The following is a 15,849-nucleotide window of genomic DNA, read 5'->3' on the forward strand; positions in this document are numbered from 1 at the left end:
TGATATATATATACAGTATATATATATATATATATATATACTCACTGTGTAACGGGTATTCCCCCACCCAATCGCATATAGTGTGTGTGTGCGGGGAACCTAATGTTACCAGGTGTGGTGCGCTATACCTGTCAGGCTCACAGGAGGCCTGAGCCTCCGCTAGTGAGAGCCTGGGGTGAATCCTCTGGAACGATCTTCTAATTACGACGCCTCCACCTGTGCAGGATTGTAGGAGTGTAGAATGCCCCCTACACAGGACCCAAATATATGAACCACATACACCAAGGTATATATAACACAGGTTTACTATATGGGCAGATAAAACACAATACACATGCATCAACAATATGACATCAACAGTACATAACTTCAGTGTCACCCTGTAACACTACTAAGCACAACTATCCACACACCTCGCAGGGCCTTAACCCCACACAGTATTCCCAAAGTCCTTGTACCCAAAGTCCCAAGAGTTCCCAAAACCCCACCCACGTGTGGGACAGCGCTGCCCACTAAGATGAAGTGTATAGGTGGTGCACTTGGTGACTTGGATAATACCTGCCCGTTGCTCCTGCTACCGGGTGCGCAGATGACCTTTACTTGGAATCCCTTGTTCCAGGAGATGATCCAAGATGCCTCCGCCTCAACAGTGGGTGGCTCCCGCATGGAGTGATCCACCTTTATAATGTCTCTTATCCTTGCTAACGCAGAGGATGTTATACCTTCACGCAATTCACCTTCACAGCAATTCCCCTTCACACAATTGCCAGGATAGTTACGTAACCTGGCTGGACCCTCACTTGTCTAGGTTCTACAGGACCCTGTCCCTAGTCTAAGGGGAGTCCCTGTAGTAACCACAAGCTGAGGTGAGTAGGGCATAGCTGGGGCCTAAGGGGAAACTTCTGGCCTAGTGCATGAGGCTACTTTCCTCCCTGCACAAACACACCCTCCCCTCTCTGTGTCCCAGCTCCTAACTGACAATCCCTGTCAGCACACAACATTGTTGCAACTTTGCAGCATGAGAATCTGTCAGCCTTATTGGCTGTCTGGCTGCCTGTGACCAGGGTGAAAGTGCAGTCCCCAGAGGCTGCTGGGAATTGTAGTCCTTGGTGGCTCTCTTTAACATTGGGGCCTCGTGCGCGCTGTGTAATGGCCGCTGTGATGGCGGCGCCCTGTAGCTGATGTCGCCGGGAGCCCCCGGTGACGCGATCACCCCTGCAACTGCCCCCACGTTGTCGCAGGTAAGAGAGAGAGAACCGCATGTCTGGGGAGCCAGAGGGGACCTGGCTACAACTGTATATATATATATTTATATATATATATATATATATATATATATATATATGCAAATACAACTGTATGCTCATCTGCATGTCTTAGGCAGGTCTGCAACCCCGCCTTTCCCCATCATCACCCAGCATACAGCACTTCCACTGCAGCAAGGGATTCTGGGAAATGACATGCAAATGAGCACACAGTGTCACTTTTTGCCTCAAAAACCATTTTTAACATGGTTCCCTATAGGCTTAAGCTTGCTGCATGGTCACAGCTTTGAGCACAGCCAGGGTTAAGGTGCATACCCAGCAAACCACCCACAGACAGCTGTTTCGACCTTGATGGGTCTCATCAGTGTGGGGTTGATTTTAACTGGGTATGCATGAGAGGCTATGGGATAGGCTATACCATAATACTGAGTTAAGTTATGGTGAGTAAAAAAAGTGACATATATATATATCTCTCCAACACTTATTACCACAGCAAAGGCCATCCTCTCAGTTCTGGGGGAAGAGACCTCTCAGTGGACAACTCATTCACGTGTACCAGGACCTGCTGATTAAATGGTGGTGGGGTGGGTGAGCTTAAGCTAAGGATGAGGGGCCACAAACTCCCTAAACTATTTACAATGAAACACACAATATAAGCGAGCGTGTAACACAGACCCACAATAGATTTATTTGTGTCACTCTCCCAGCAGCACTCCAATTGACACAAATAACGATAAATACACACATTATACTGTCAGTCTGGGTATGTCTAACAAGAAAAACCAAGAGGAATGTATGAGATTTACAGACACTGCAAAGTTATCAGTGGGAAATGCTACACTAAGCAGCAACTAGGTCCTCATGTCTACTTCAAACTAGTGCTACGTACACTTCAGTACTGATGAAGTGGTGAGCGGATAAATAGGGGGGAAGAAACGCTTGAGATGTGGGCAGTACAGGAAAGGAGACCTGACAGTTTCCATGTACTGTATGTGGATGTGATTTATTGGAATGGTTTTCATGACGTGCTGCTAAGAGTTCTGCATTATATTCCTTTGTGCAGACATTGCCATCTAGTGGCCAAGCAGAAAACTGGAGGCTGGGAGCATGTGGGCAGATTCAGTGCTCAAGGGCCACCATTAGGTCAAGCTTTCAGGATATCCCTGCTTCAGCACAGGGGGCCCTTCGACTGAGCCACTAGTTGAGCCACCTGTGCTGAAGCAGGGATATCCTAACCCGTTGGTGGGCCTTGAGGGCTGGAGTTGGCCACTCCTGTATTGGGAAATAACGGTAAGTGACCGTTATCCTGAGCACAGACACCAGGCCCTCCCACAGTATAGAGATTGCCTCATGGTGTGAGGTGTCTTGCGGTTTGCAGCACAGCTATCAGGATGACTGAGTACAAGGGGGGGTTCTCTCTTTATGACCACGAGGTCTGTGTATCATTACACAGGCTGACTCCACTGCAGAGTAATTATGACACACAGGTTCAGTCACCGCCCCACTTACCAAGCACAGAAAATATAGGTTTGTACAAGCCCCCTTTGTGTTGTGTTCTCGTCCGGATCGCACACGTCATTGTGGAATCCTCCACCCATCATAACCGAACTGTGCAGGGTTTGCAACTACTACCAGCTTCATAAGGCAGCCGCAGGCTACGGGTGCCCACCATTTTGCCTGTGGTCCCAGACTTGGCAGTTTAAGTGGTGCAACCCAACAGGCAAAAGCACTAGTGCAGGGGTGGCCAACTCCAGTCCTCAAGGGCCACCAATAGGCCAGGTATTCGGGATATCTCTGCTTCAGCACAGGTGGCTCAATCAGTGGCTAAGTCTTTGACTTTTACTTGACATTGAGTCACCTGTTCTGAAGCAGTGGCTGATTGACTTGTTGATGGCACTTGAGGACTGGAGTTGGACAGTTGAAGACTAAGTCCTCGGACATAGTAAGCGCTTAGGTGCTGCTGCTCGCTGCTGCTTGCTGCCGCTCGCTCTACCAGGAGCTTTTTGCTGTCCTGGGAGAGGAGACAGCAAGCGCGCTTGGGAGGCGGGTATCACTGTGTGTGTGTCACTTGGTAGCCGTCAGTGTGTGTGTGTATCACTTTGAAGTGGTCTGTGTGTTTGTGTGTCACTGGGGAACCTGTGTGTGTGTGTATATGTGTGTGTGTAAATTATATAATATTTTAAAAATTAAAAAAAAAGATATAAGAATAAATTATTTATTAACATTGTGCAACTTTGATAAATATATTCGCACGCACACACATCACACACCACATAGACACATACACACTGGGACACACACACACACACACACACACATACATACACACACATGCACACATACATACACACACATGCACACACACACACATGCACACATGCACACACACACAAGCACATGCACACATACACACATCACACCACACAGACACATACACACACACATACATACACACACACACACACACACACACACACACACACACACACACACACACACACACACACACACACACACACACAATCACACACACACACCACCTTGCTGCCACCACTGCTCCGGGACACAACCCCTTCCTCATTCCCCCCCCCCCCGGCGGCCGCGCAACCCCCCTCCATCTCCCGCGCAGGCAGGGAGGCAGCTATGGTGATCAGAGCAGAAGGGGGACACATCACCCGCTCCCCCCCCCCCCCACGGGGGCAGCACAACACCCCTGCATCTCCCGTGCGGGCAGGGAGGCAGGCACAAGGATCGGGGAAGAAGGTGGACACATCACCCGCTCCCCCCCCCGGCGGCGCAAGCCCCCTCCATCTCCCCAGGCTGACAGCCACAGGGATCGGGCAGAAGGGGGCACATCACCGCACCGCACATCAACACACACACACACACTCACTCACTCACTCCGCTGGCGCCAGACAATAAGTACCCCGTTCACATTTCCCTGCTCGTCCTTTCATTGGATGCTGAGGCGTCACGTGAGCGGAGTCAGCGCGTGAATTTAAAATTTCACTGTCGGCTCTGTTCAAGCGCGCCTCAGCAAGCAACGGAAAGCATGCGCGAGCCCCTACTAAAGCCGCTTTAATTGCGGCTGTAGGGGCTCAGTGGCAAGCATCAGCAAGCGAGAGCAAGCGGGAGCAAGCAAGCACTAACCATGGCCTAGGCCTAAGCCTCTGACTGAGCCAATTGTGCTGAAGCAGGGATATGTGTAAAACCTGCCCTGTTGGTGGTCATTGAGGTCTGGAGTTGGCCACCCCTTGCTCTAGGGAATCCACGTGCAAAATGGATAGGAACCTACACGTGGGCAGGAAGTTAAAAATGACACGCCCACGTGGGATTTCGTTTGAATGCCACTACCCAGAATCCTTGTATACAGCTGCATGACATTGGGGTCCAGGGAGATTGTGTATTGTGAAGCTGGTAGCGGTTATAAACCAAAGCCAGTTAAAACTACTATATTCCCCAGAATCCCTGAGAACAGTTTAGCCACTGTATAATGTGAGAATGGGGTGTATGTGGAAGTCTCATACACGCATGGGTTTCTTAGCTTTACTATACACCTTGTTATCTACACCTATCCACTTCAAACTTCATTGTGTTACTCTACTTCTGAGAAATATTGCTGTGAAAACAAAGAGATATTATAAAAACAGTGTCTAATCCGTGCTTAAAATGCCTTAAGTAAGTAGTTGTACCAGGCCGGATCTCAATACATCGAGGCAACGTAATCTTACACTTATTACAGAAAGGTTTATACAACATTTGTGCTCCACACAAATACCAAGGGAGAGTAACACTTAAAAATATTCTCCCTTCTTTAAAAAAATGAAATGTTTCTGCAATTACAAAGTCTGAAAACTACTATTTTCCTAGCACGCCACCCCCCCTATGACACACCACCCTCCTCTCCAATGACCCCCCACCCATGACATGTTATCCCCACCCCACCAATGACATGCCATCCCCATCCCCCCCCAATGGCACGCCACCCCACCCACCCCTCCAATGACACCTACCCCCAACACAAACACACGTTAAGACCTCCCCACCGACAGAATCACACATCACCACCCTCCCTTCCTCCCGGCACAATCACCGCCTCCCCCCCACACCCCGACACAATCACACCTGACACTGACACAATGACACTACAGCACCCCCGACACATTCACACGCCACCACCACCCCCGACACGATCACAAACCCCCCACCCTCCGACACAATCACACATCCCACCCCCCACACAATCACACACCATCCCCTGCCCCCCCCCACACACATGCCACCAACTCACCCGACACAATCACACGCCCCCCAACACACGCCACCACCGATACAATCACATGTTACCACCCCCCCTGGAAAAATCACACGCCACCAGTCCCCCTCCCCAGCACAATCACACGCCCCCCACTACAATCACGTGCCACCCAACACAAACGCATGCCACCGTCGACACAATGACTGGTCACTACCCCCCCCTTCGAAAGTTACATGCCTCCACTAACCCAGACATAATCAGACGCCACCCCCCTTTACACAACCGCGCACCACATCCCCTAGACATAATCACACACCGTGACCACCCCCATCATATACCACCAACCCCTCTCATGACACAAGACACGCTGCCGCCCCCCCACACAATGATACACACACCCAGCGACACAATGATATACACACACTCAACTCAGTGATACACACTCCTCCGACACGATACATGCACAACTCCCCCAACGACATGCTCATGCCAACCCATTAATGCCCTGACACCCACCCATAAATGCCCAGAGACCTACCAATAATGCACACACAATAACGCCTGCATTGACACCCCACTGATGCCCTGAGCCTCCCATTAGTGCCCGACACCCACTTCTATTACTTCTTTTTAGTTATACTAGGACTGCACCCGTAACACGATATAAATGTAAAGATCATCTAAACTCACAGGTTTTTGTGCTTTTTCTTTGTCGAAGCATCGTCTCCATCTTCACAGTCTGCGTCGGAACCGCTGTGATGCTGCGGGAAAAGCCAAGACAGAGTCAGCCCAAACGCAGTGAAACTTCAAAGCAAAATGTGACTGGAGGCCAGCAAGGCACAGATTACAGTGATGTGACTGGAGGCCAGCAAGGCACAGATTACAGTGATTTGACTGGAGGCCAGCAAGGCACGGATTACAATGTAATTGGAGGCCAGCAAGGCACAGATTACAATGATGTGACTGGAGGCCAGCAAGGCACAGATTACAATGTAATTGGAGGCCAGCAAGGCACAGATTACAATGATGTGACTGGAGGCCAGCAAGGCACAGATTACAATGTAATTGGAGGCCAGTAAGGCACAGATTACAATGATGTGACTGGAGGCCAGCAAGGCACGGATTACAATGTAATTGGAGGCCAGCAAGGCACAGATTACAATGATGTGACTGGAGGCCAGCAAGGCACATATTACAATGTAATTGGAGGCCAGCAAGGCACAGATTACAATGATGTGACTGGAGGCCAGCAAGGCACGGATTGCAATGTAATTGGAGGCCAGCAAGGCACAGATTACAATGATGTGACTGGAGGCCAGCAAGGCACAGATTACAATGTAATTGGAGGCCAGCAAGGCACGGATTACAATGATGTAGCTAAAGGCCAGCAAGGCACGGATTACAGTGATGTGACTGGAGGCCAGCAAGGCACAGATTACAATGATGAAGCTAGAGGCCAGCAAGGCACAGATTACAATGATGTGACTGGAGGCCAGCAAGGCACGAATTACAATGATGTAGCTAGAGGCCAGCAAGGAACGGATTACAATGATGTGACTGGAGGCCAGCAAGGCACGAATTACAATGATGTAGCTAGAGGCCAGCAAGGCACGGATTACAATGATGTGACTGGAGGTCAGCAAGGCACAGATTACAATGATGTGACTGGAGGCCAGCAAGGCACAGATTACAATGATGTGACTGGAGGCCAGCAAGGCACAGATTACCATGATGAGACTGGAGGCCAGCAAGGCTCAGATTACAATGATGTGACTGGAGGTCAGCAAGGCACGGATTACAATAATGTGACTGGAGGCCAGCAAGGTACAGATTACCATGATGAGACTGGAGGCCAGCAAGGCACAGATTACCATGATGAGACTGGAGGCCAGCAAGGCACGGATTACAATGATGTGAATGGAGGCCAGCAAGGCATGGATTAGTTATGTGACTAGAGGCCAGCAAGGCACAGATTATAATGATGTAGCTAGAGGCCAGCAAGGCACAGATTACAATGATGTAGCTAGAGGCCAGTAAGGCACGGATTACAATGATGTGACTGGGGGCCAGCAAGGCACGGATTACAATGATGTAGCTAGAGGCCAGCAAGGCACAGATTACCATGATGAGACTGGAGGCCAGCAAGGCACAGATTACAATGATGTGACTGGAGGCCAGCAAGGCACGGATTACAATGATGTGACTGGAGGCCAGCAAGGCACAGATTACCATGATGAGACTGGAGGCCAGCAAGGCACAGATTACAATGATGTGACTGGAGGCCAGCAAGGCACAGATTACCATGATGAGACTGGAGGCCAGCAAGGCACGGATTACAATGATGTGACTGGAGGCCAGCAAGGCACGGATTACAGTGATGTGACTGGAGGCCAGCAAGGCACAGATTACAGTGATGTGACTGGAGGCCAGCAAGGCACAGATTACAATGATGTAGCTAGAGGCCAGCAAGGCACAGATTACAATGATGTAGCTAGAGGCCAGCAAGGCACGGATTACAGTGATGTAGCTAGAGGCCAGCAAGGCACAGATTACAATGATGTAGCTAGAGGCCAGCAAGGCACGGATTACAATGATGTGACTGGAGGCCAGCAAGGCACGGATTACAATGATGTAGCTAGAGGCCAGCAAGGCACGGATTACAATGATGTGACTGGAGGCCAGCAAGGCACGGGTGACAATGATGAGACTGGAGGCCAGCAAGGCACGGATTACAATGATGTAGCTAGAGGACAGCAAGGCACAGATTACAATGATGTAGCTAGAGGCTAGCAAGGCACGGATTACAATGATGTGACTGGAGGCCAGCAAGGCACGGATTACAATGATGTAGCTAGAGGCCAGCAAGGCACGGATTACAATGATGTGACTGGAGGCCAGCAAGGCACGGGTGACAATGATGAGACTGGAGGCCAGCAAGGCACGGATTACAATGATGTAGCTAGAGGACAGCAAGGCACAGATTACAATGATGTAGCTAGAGGCTAGCAAGGCACGGATTACAATGATGTAGCTAGAGGCCAGCAAGGCACAGATTACAATGATGTGACTGGAGGCCAGCAAGGCACGGATTACAATGATGTAGCTAGAGGCCAGCAAGGCACGGATTACAATGATGTGACTGGAGGCCAGCAAGGCACGGATTACAATGATGAGATTGGAGGCCAGCAAGGCACGGATTACAATGATGTGACTGGAGGCCAGCAAGGCACGGATTACAATGATGAGATTGGAGGCCAGCAAGGCACGGATTACAATGATGTAGCTAGAAACCAGCAAGGCACGGATTACAATGATGTGACTGGAGGCCAGCAAGGCACGGATTACAATGATGTGACTGTAGGTCAGCAAGGCACGGATTACAATGATGTGACTGGAGGCCAGCAAGGCACGGATTACAATGATGTGACTGGAGGCCAGCAAGGCACAGATTACTATGATGAGACTGGAGGCCAGCAAGGCACAGATTACCATGATGAGACTGAACGCCAGCAAGGCACAGATTAAAATGATGTGACTGAAGGCCAGCAAGGCACAGATTACAATGATGAGACTGGAGGCCAGCAAGGCACGGATTACAATGATGTGACTGAAGGCCAGCAAGGCACGGATTGCAATGATGTAGCCAGAGGCCAGCAAGGCACAGATTACAATGATGAGACTGAAGGCCAGCAAGGCACAGATTACAATGATGAGACTGGAGGCCAGCAAGGCACGGATTACAATGATGTGACTGGAGGCCAGCAAGGCACGGATTACAATGATGTGACTGGAGGTCAGCAAGGCACGGATTACAATGATGTGACTGGAGGCCAGCAAGGCACGGATTGCAATGATATGACTGGAGGCCAGCAAGGCACAGATTACAATGATGTGACTGAAGGCCAGCAAGGCACGGATTACAATGATGTGACTGGAGGCCAGCAAGGCACGGATTACAATGATGAGATTGGAGGCCAGCAAGGCACGGATTACAATGATGTAGCTAGAAACCAGCAAGGCACGGATTACAATGATGTGACTGGAGGCCAGCAAGGCACGGATTACAATGATGTGACTGTAGGTCAGCAAGGCACGGATTACAATGATGTGACTGGAGGCCAGCAAGGCACGGATTACAATGATGTGACTGGAGGCCAGCAAGGCACAGATTACTATGATGAGACTGGAGGCCAGCAAGGCACAGATTACCATGATGAGACTGAACGCCAGCAAGGCACAGATTAAAATGATGTGACTGAAGGCCAGCAAGGCACAGATTACAATGATGAGACTGGAGGCCAGCAAGGCACGGATTACAATGATGTGACTGAAGGCCAGCAAGGCACGGATTGCAATGATGTAGCCAGAGGCCAGCAAGGCACAGATTACAATGATGAGACTGAAGGCCAGCAAGGCACAGATTACAATGATGAGACTGGAGGCCAGCAAGGCACGGATTACAATGATGTGACTGGAGGCCAGCAAGGCACGGATTACAATGATGTGACTGGAGGTCAGCAAGGCACGGATTACAATGATGTGACTGGAGGCCAGCAAGGCACGGATTGCAATGATATGACTGGAGGCCAGCAAGGCACAGATTACAATGATGTGACTGAAGGCCAGCAAGGCACGGATTACAATGATGTGACTGGAGGCCAGCAAGGCACGGATTACAATGATGTGACTAGAGGCCAGCAAGGCACGGATTGCAATGATGTGACTGGAGGTCAGCAAGGCACGGATTACAATGATGTAGCTAGAGGCCAGCAAGGAACGGATTACAATGATTTGACTGGAGGCCAGCAAGGCACGGATTACAATGATGTGACTGGAGGTCAGAGGTCAGCAAGGCACAGATTACAATGATGTAGCTAGAGGCCAGCAATGCACAGATTACAATGATGTGACTGGAGGCCAGCAAGGCACGGATTACAATGATGAGACTGGAGGCCAGCAAGGCACGGCTTACAATGATGTGACTGGAGGTCAGCAAGGCACAGATTACAATGATGTAGCTAGAGGCCAGCAAGGCACAGATTACAATGATGTAGCTAGAGGCCAGCAAGGCACGGATTACAATGATGTGACTGGAGGCCAGCAAGGCACGGATTACAATGATGTGACTGGAGGTCAGCAAGGTACGGATTACAATGATGTGACTGGAGGCCAGCAAGGCACGGATTACAATGATGTGACTGGAGGCCAGCAAGGCACAGATTACAATGATGAGACTGGAGGTCAGCAAGGCACAGATTACAATGATGAGACTGGAGGCCAGCAATGCACAGATTACCATGGTGAGACTGAAGGCCAGCAAGGCACAGATTACAATGATGTGACTGAAGGCCAGCAAGGCACAGATTACAAAAATGTGACTGAAGGCCAGCAAGGCACGGATTACAGTGATGTGACTGGAGGCCAGCAAGGCACAGATTACCATGATGAGACTGGAGGCCAGCAAGGCACAGATTACCATGATGAGACTGGAGGCCAGCAAGGCAGATTACAATGTAATTGGAGGCCAGCAAGGCACGGATTACTATGTAATTGGAGGCCAGCAAGGCAGATTACAATGTAATTGGAGGCCAGCAAGGCACGGATTACTATGTAATTGGAGGCCAGCAAGGCATAGATTACTATGCAATTGGAGGCCAGCAAGGCATAGATTACTATGCAATTGGAGGCCAGCAAGGCATAGATTACTATGTAATTGGAGGCCAGCAAGGCACGGATTACAGTGATGTGACTGGAGGGCAGCAAGGCACAGATTACAATGGCTGTTCTGTATTCGGCCGGGAAGCATGCATAGTAGTTACTGTACAAAGAAGCCTTTCATTTATACAAGACAGTACAGGGAGATGGATACAACATCGGAATAAGTGCATCAATGGAAAAGGAAACAGGTGAGGGGCTTCCTGTCACAAACAGCTTGCATTGTAAATGGTGTGTAAGGGGACAATATGTTCTTATACAGCGCTGTAGACTGTTGAGGTGCAAATTAGATAAAGTGAATCTGTCATGGCCATAAGGGGAAGGGACACTGGGATTCAAACTGGCGTTAGTTGCTTTAAGAGCAGCGACATTACCACTCAGCTACTGATTATATTCTGTGCAGTTTCCAGAATATTACGGCACATTGGCAGCATTTTTAAACCATTTTAGTGTCTTTGTGAAGACCGGCACAATTGGAGAAAGTCGCACATTTCTACCAATTAATTGCTGTGCTTTCTATGTGCATCAGTGTGCAACAAAGTATGTGTACTGTGTGCGCATCAGTGTGCAACAAGTTGTGTGTACTGTGTGTGCAACAAGGTGTGTGTACATCAGTGTGCAACAAGTTGTGTGTACAACAAGGTGTGTGTACTGTGTGTGCATCAGTGTGCAACAAGGTATGTGTACTGTGTGTGCATCAAGGTGTGTGTGTACTGTGTGTGCGCATCAGTGTGCAACAAGGTATGTGTACTGTGTGTGCGCATCAGTGTGCAACAAGGTATGTGAACTGTATGTGCATCAGTGTGCAACATGGTGTGTGTGCATCAGTGTGCATCAAGGTATGTGTAATGTGTGTGCGCAACAAGGTGTGTACTGTGTGTGCATCAGTGTGCAACAAGGTATGTGCATCAGTGTGCAACAAGGTATGTGTACTGTGTGTGCATCAGTGTGCAACAAGGTGTGTGTACTGTGTGTGCATCAGTGTGCAACAAGGTGTGTACTGTGTGTGCAACAAGGTGTATGTACTGTGTGTGCAACAAGGTGTGTACTGTGTGTGCAACAAGGTGTATGTACTGTGTGTGCAACAAGGTGTGTACTGTGTGTGCATCAGTGTGCAACAAGGTATGTGTACTGTGTGTGCAACAAGGTGTGTACTGTGTGTGCATCAGTGTGTAACAAGGTATGTGTACTGTGTGCGCATCAGTGTGCAACAAAGTACGTGTGCTGTGTGTGCAACAAGGTGTGTACTGTGTGTGCGCATCAGTGTGCAACAAGGTATGTGAACTGTATGTGCATCAGTGTGCAACATGGTGTGTGTGCATCAGTGTGCATCAAGGTATGTGTAATGTGTGTGTGCAACAAGGTGTGTACTGTGTGTGCATCAGTGTGCAACAAGGTATGTGCATCAGTGTGCAACAAGGTATGTGTACTGTGTGTGCATCAGTGTGCAACAAGGTGTGTGTACTGTGTGTGCATCAGTGTGCAACAAGGTGTGTACTGTGTGTGCAACAAGGTGTATGTACTGTGTGTGCAACAAGGTGTGTACTGTGTGTGCAACAAGGTGTATGTACTGTGTGTGCAACAAGGTGTGTACTGTGTGTGCATCAGTGTGCAACAAGGTATGTGTACTGTGTGTGCAACAAGGTGTGTACTGTGTGTGCATCAGTGTGTAACAAGGTATGTGTACTGTGTGCGCATCAGTGTGCAACAAAGTACGTGTGCTGTGTGTGCAACAAGGTGTGTACTGTATGTTTATCAGTGTGCAACAATGTATGTGTACTGTGTGTGCAACAAGGTGTGTATCAATGTCTGTGTAGTGTGTCCGAGTGTCGTTATGTGTAACAAGGTATGTGTACTGTGCGTGCATCAGTAATAAAGGTGTGTCTATTAATGCATATTCGTAAACTTGTGCAGTGGGTAAAGAGCATATTTAGCAAGGGCAGCTAAGTATGGCAGAGAACATAATTAACCCCTTCTCTGCAATGCAACTGTCCACTCTGACAGCGAAGGGGTTAAAATATGCGCTTCAAGAAATACCGGCCGCATCTCCCTACACAGTAAAGAGTCTCCGGAGAGCAGCTTCTCTGTGACTGAATCGTGAGGCCAGGACACAGGCATATGAATTCAGTACAAGTGTGCCACCCTCTCTGTACCACCCTTCAGTAATGACACACACTGGAAAACATGTTAATCGGTGCGGAGCTTCCTTACTTGTCACCCGCAGTAATTGCGGAAAACAGGTGGAATTACGGGGAGGCGGAGATACGGGGGGCAAAGATACGGAGAGGCGGAGAGGCAGAGATACGGAGATGTGGGGAGATATGGGGAGGAGGAGATACAGGGAGGCAGAGATACGGGGAGGCAGAGATAAGGGGAGATACGGGGAGGCAGAGATACGGGGAGGCAGAGATAAGGGGAGATACGGGGAGGCAGAGATACGGGGAGGCAGAGATACGGGGAGGCAGAGATAAGGGGAGATACGGGGAGGCAGAGATACTGGGAGGCAGAGATACGGGGAGGCAGAGATACGGGGAGGCAGAGATAAGGGGAGATACGGGGAGGCAGAGATACTGGGAGGCAGAGATACGGGGAGGCAGAGATACGGGAAGGCAGAGATACGGGGAGGCAGAGATACGGGGAGGCAGAGATACGGGGAGGCAGAGATAAGGGGAGATACGGGGAGGCAGAGATACGGGGAGGCAGAGATACGGGGAGGCAGAGATACGGGGAGATACAGGAAGGAGGAGATACAGGGACACATGGACACAAACACCTCCCCCAGTCTGTCAGTGACACACACTATATATATAGGATAAAGTGTAATACAATAAGACATGTAGCATCTGTGCTGTGCGACTTTGCAACTCTGGGGGAACAGATGTGAAGATTACATCCCCCACGGAGGAGAGAGGCGCTGTACTGGGCTTGACCCCTCCTGATGATGTTTTGTCTGTGTCCTTCTGTTTCATATCCTTCAAGTGTTTAATGGGACAGGGGCTGATTAGCAGCAGGAGGGCGTGGCACCAGCTGCCACAAACCCAAACGTTTCAACACTAATGAGAGGCGACTCTATTGGCCCAATGACAAATGGTTGGAAAGGCATTAGGGCAATCCCAGAAAGGAAATGCACGGGTCCCCAGTTAGTCACTAAAATCCACCTTGAATGTTATCATCAGTTTCGATTTACTCCACACACAGCCACACTGGTTTAAATAGCGGGCGGCTGCCCTGGTTCAGCCAATATTCTGCTCCAGGGCCTAGTTGGGAAATAAAAATGGCTGCCGGGGCTCTAACAGAAGGCGGGAATGTCTAAGACCTGGAGTGGCTGCCACAGCCAGTAGCCAGAAAGATAGCCATTCAGCCATGGCTGAACATAAGAACCACCTCCTATTCTGCCCATTATATACACATATTTGTGTCCATTACTTGTGTATATACAGCTCAACCCCGTTATAACGCGATCCGTTACAACGCGAATCCGCTTAAAACGCGATGCAAGCATGGCTCCCAATTTTCATATTTCTGAATACTTTACAACCCGATCATTGGTGTCTTAAATACTTTATTGTACAATGCATACATTATTATTGTACATTATTTCTAACGCGATCCGCTTATAGCGCAATGTGATTCTTTGGTCCCCAAGCACAGCGTTATAAGGGGGTTGAGCTTTACATGTATATTGTTTTTCACACGCCAATCACGTAGATCAAGCTTTGGGAAAACAAAAATACATATTACTATCCATCTATATCTATGTATAGTCACAGAATTCTTTATATCCTATATAACACAATACAAAGGTGCAATATTAGATTTTGTACAATAAATAAAATAAGTGGTTCAAACAAGAAATACACCAAAATAAAAGCAGGATGGTAAATACATTAACAGCTTGTGGCTCCGTGGAATACAGAGCAACACAATTCACATGGGAGAAACGCTGCAGTGTAGAAGGGATATATTACAATGCCAGAAGCAGAAGGTCTTCTGGAGCAGCGCCGCAAACTCACAACCTCAGAAAAGCACCCAGATATTTGCATCGTGTTTGGCACAAACAATAAATGGTTGGAGGGTCACCTATAAAATGCTTGCATTCTATTGGCTGTCAGAGCAAGGCTCACCCTAGTGGCCATTTTATGTTCCCCCGGGCAAGTATTTTTGCCCAGTGAAGAATCCGCCTACAGTATATCCTGGGGAGATTGGCGAGGTAGAGACCATGGCAATGCAGATCATTTCCAATGGAAAGCTCGGTTTAGGCAATATACAAAGCAATACCCCAATTAAAAAAGAAGAGAAATGAGCACCAAGGATTTCTGCTGCAAGAGTGAGTGAACCTGCCCAACACGTCAGATTAACCCCCTACTCCCTCTAATCCCAAATACACACGAGAAAAAATGTGTGAAAAAGGGGCAGGGGCGGTAGAGAAAATGGGGAGGGGAGATAGATGAGGAGGGGAGATAGAAGGGGAGGGGGAATAGAGAAAATACAAAAAAGATGAACAATTACAGTTAAAAATTACATGGGGAGGCGCAGTTGGTGGAATTTGCCCCTGGCGCAAAAATACTCTGTTTATGTGTATATATGTGTGTGTATGTGTATGTTTGTGTA

The 15,849-nt window shown here is 48.9% G+C and overlaps 1 protein-coding gene across 9 annotated transcripts in view; it reads right to left on the minus strand.

The window, feature by feature from the left end:
• The window catches only part of RGS3 (regulator of G protein signaling 3), a 457,941-nt gene that overhangs the window by 18,953 nt on the left and 423,139 nt on the right, over positions 1-15,849 (minus strand). For 8 of the 9 annotated variants that reach the window (XM_075579463.1, XM_075579464.1, XM_075579466.1 and 5 more), the window contains one exon: positions 6,214-6,284. In XM_075579463.1, the coding sequence (XP_075435578.1) occupies positions 6,214-6,284 (71 nt within the window). Of the gene's footprint in view, positions 1-558; positions 960-6,213; positions 6,285-15,849 lie in introns of those variants that run through there. The other variant, XM_075579474.1, reaches the window with a different exon arrangement.

The sequence above is a fragment of the Ascaphus truei genome, chromosome 21, assembly GCF_040206685.1.
Source record: "Ascaphus truei isolate aAscTru1 chromosome 21, aAscTru1.hap1, whole genome shotgun sequence".
NCBI lineage: Eukaryota > Metazoa > Chordata > Amphibia > Anura > Ascaphidae > Ascaphus > Ascaphus truei.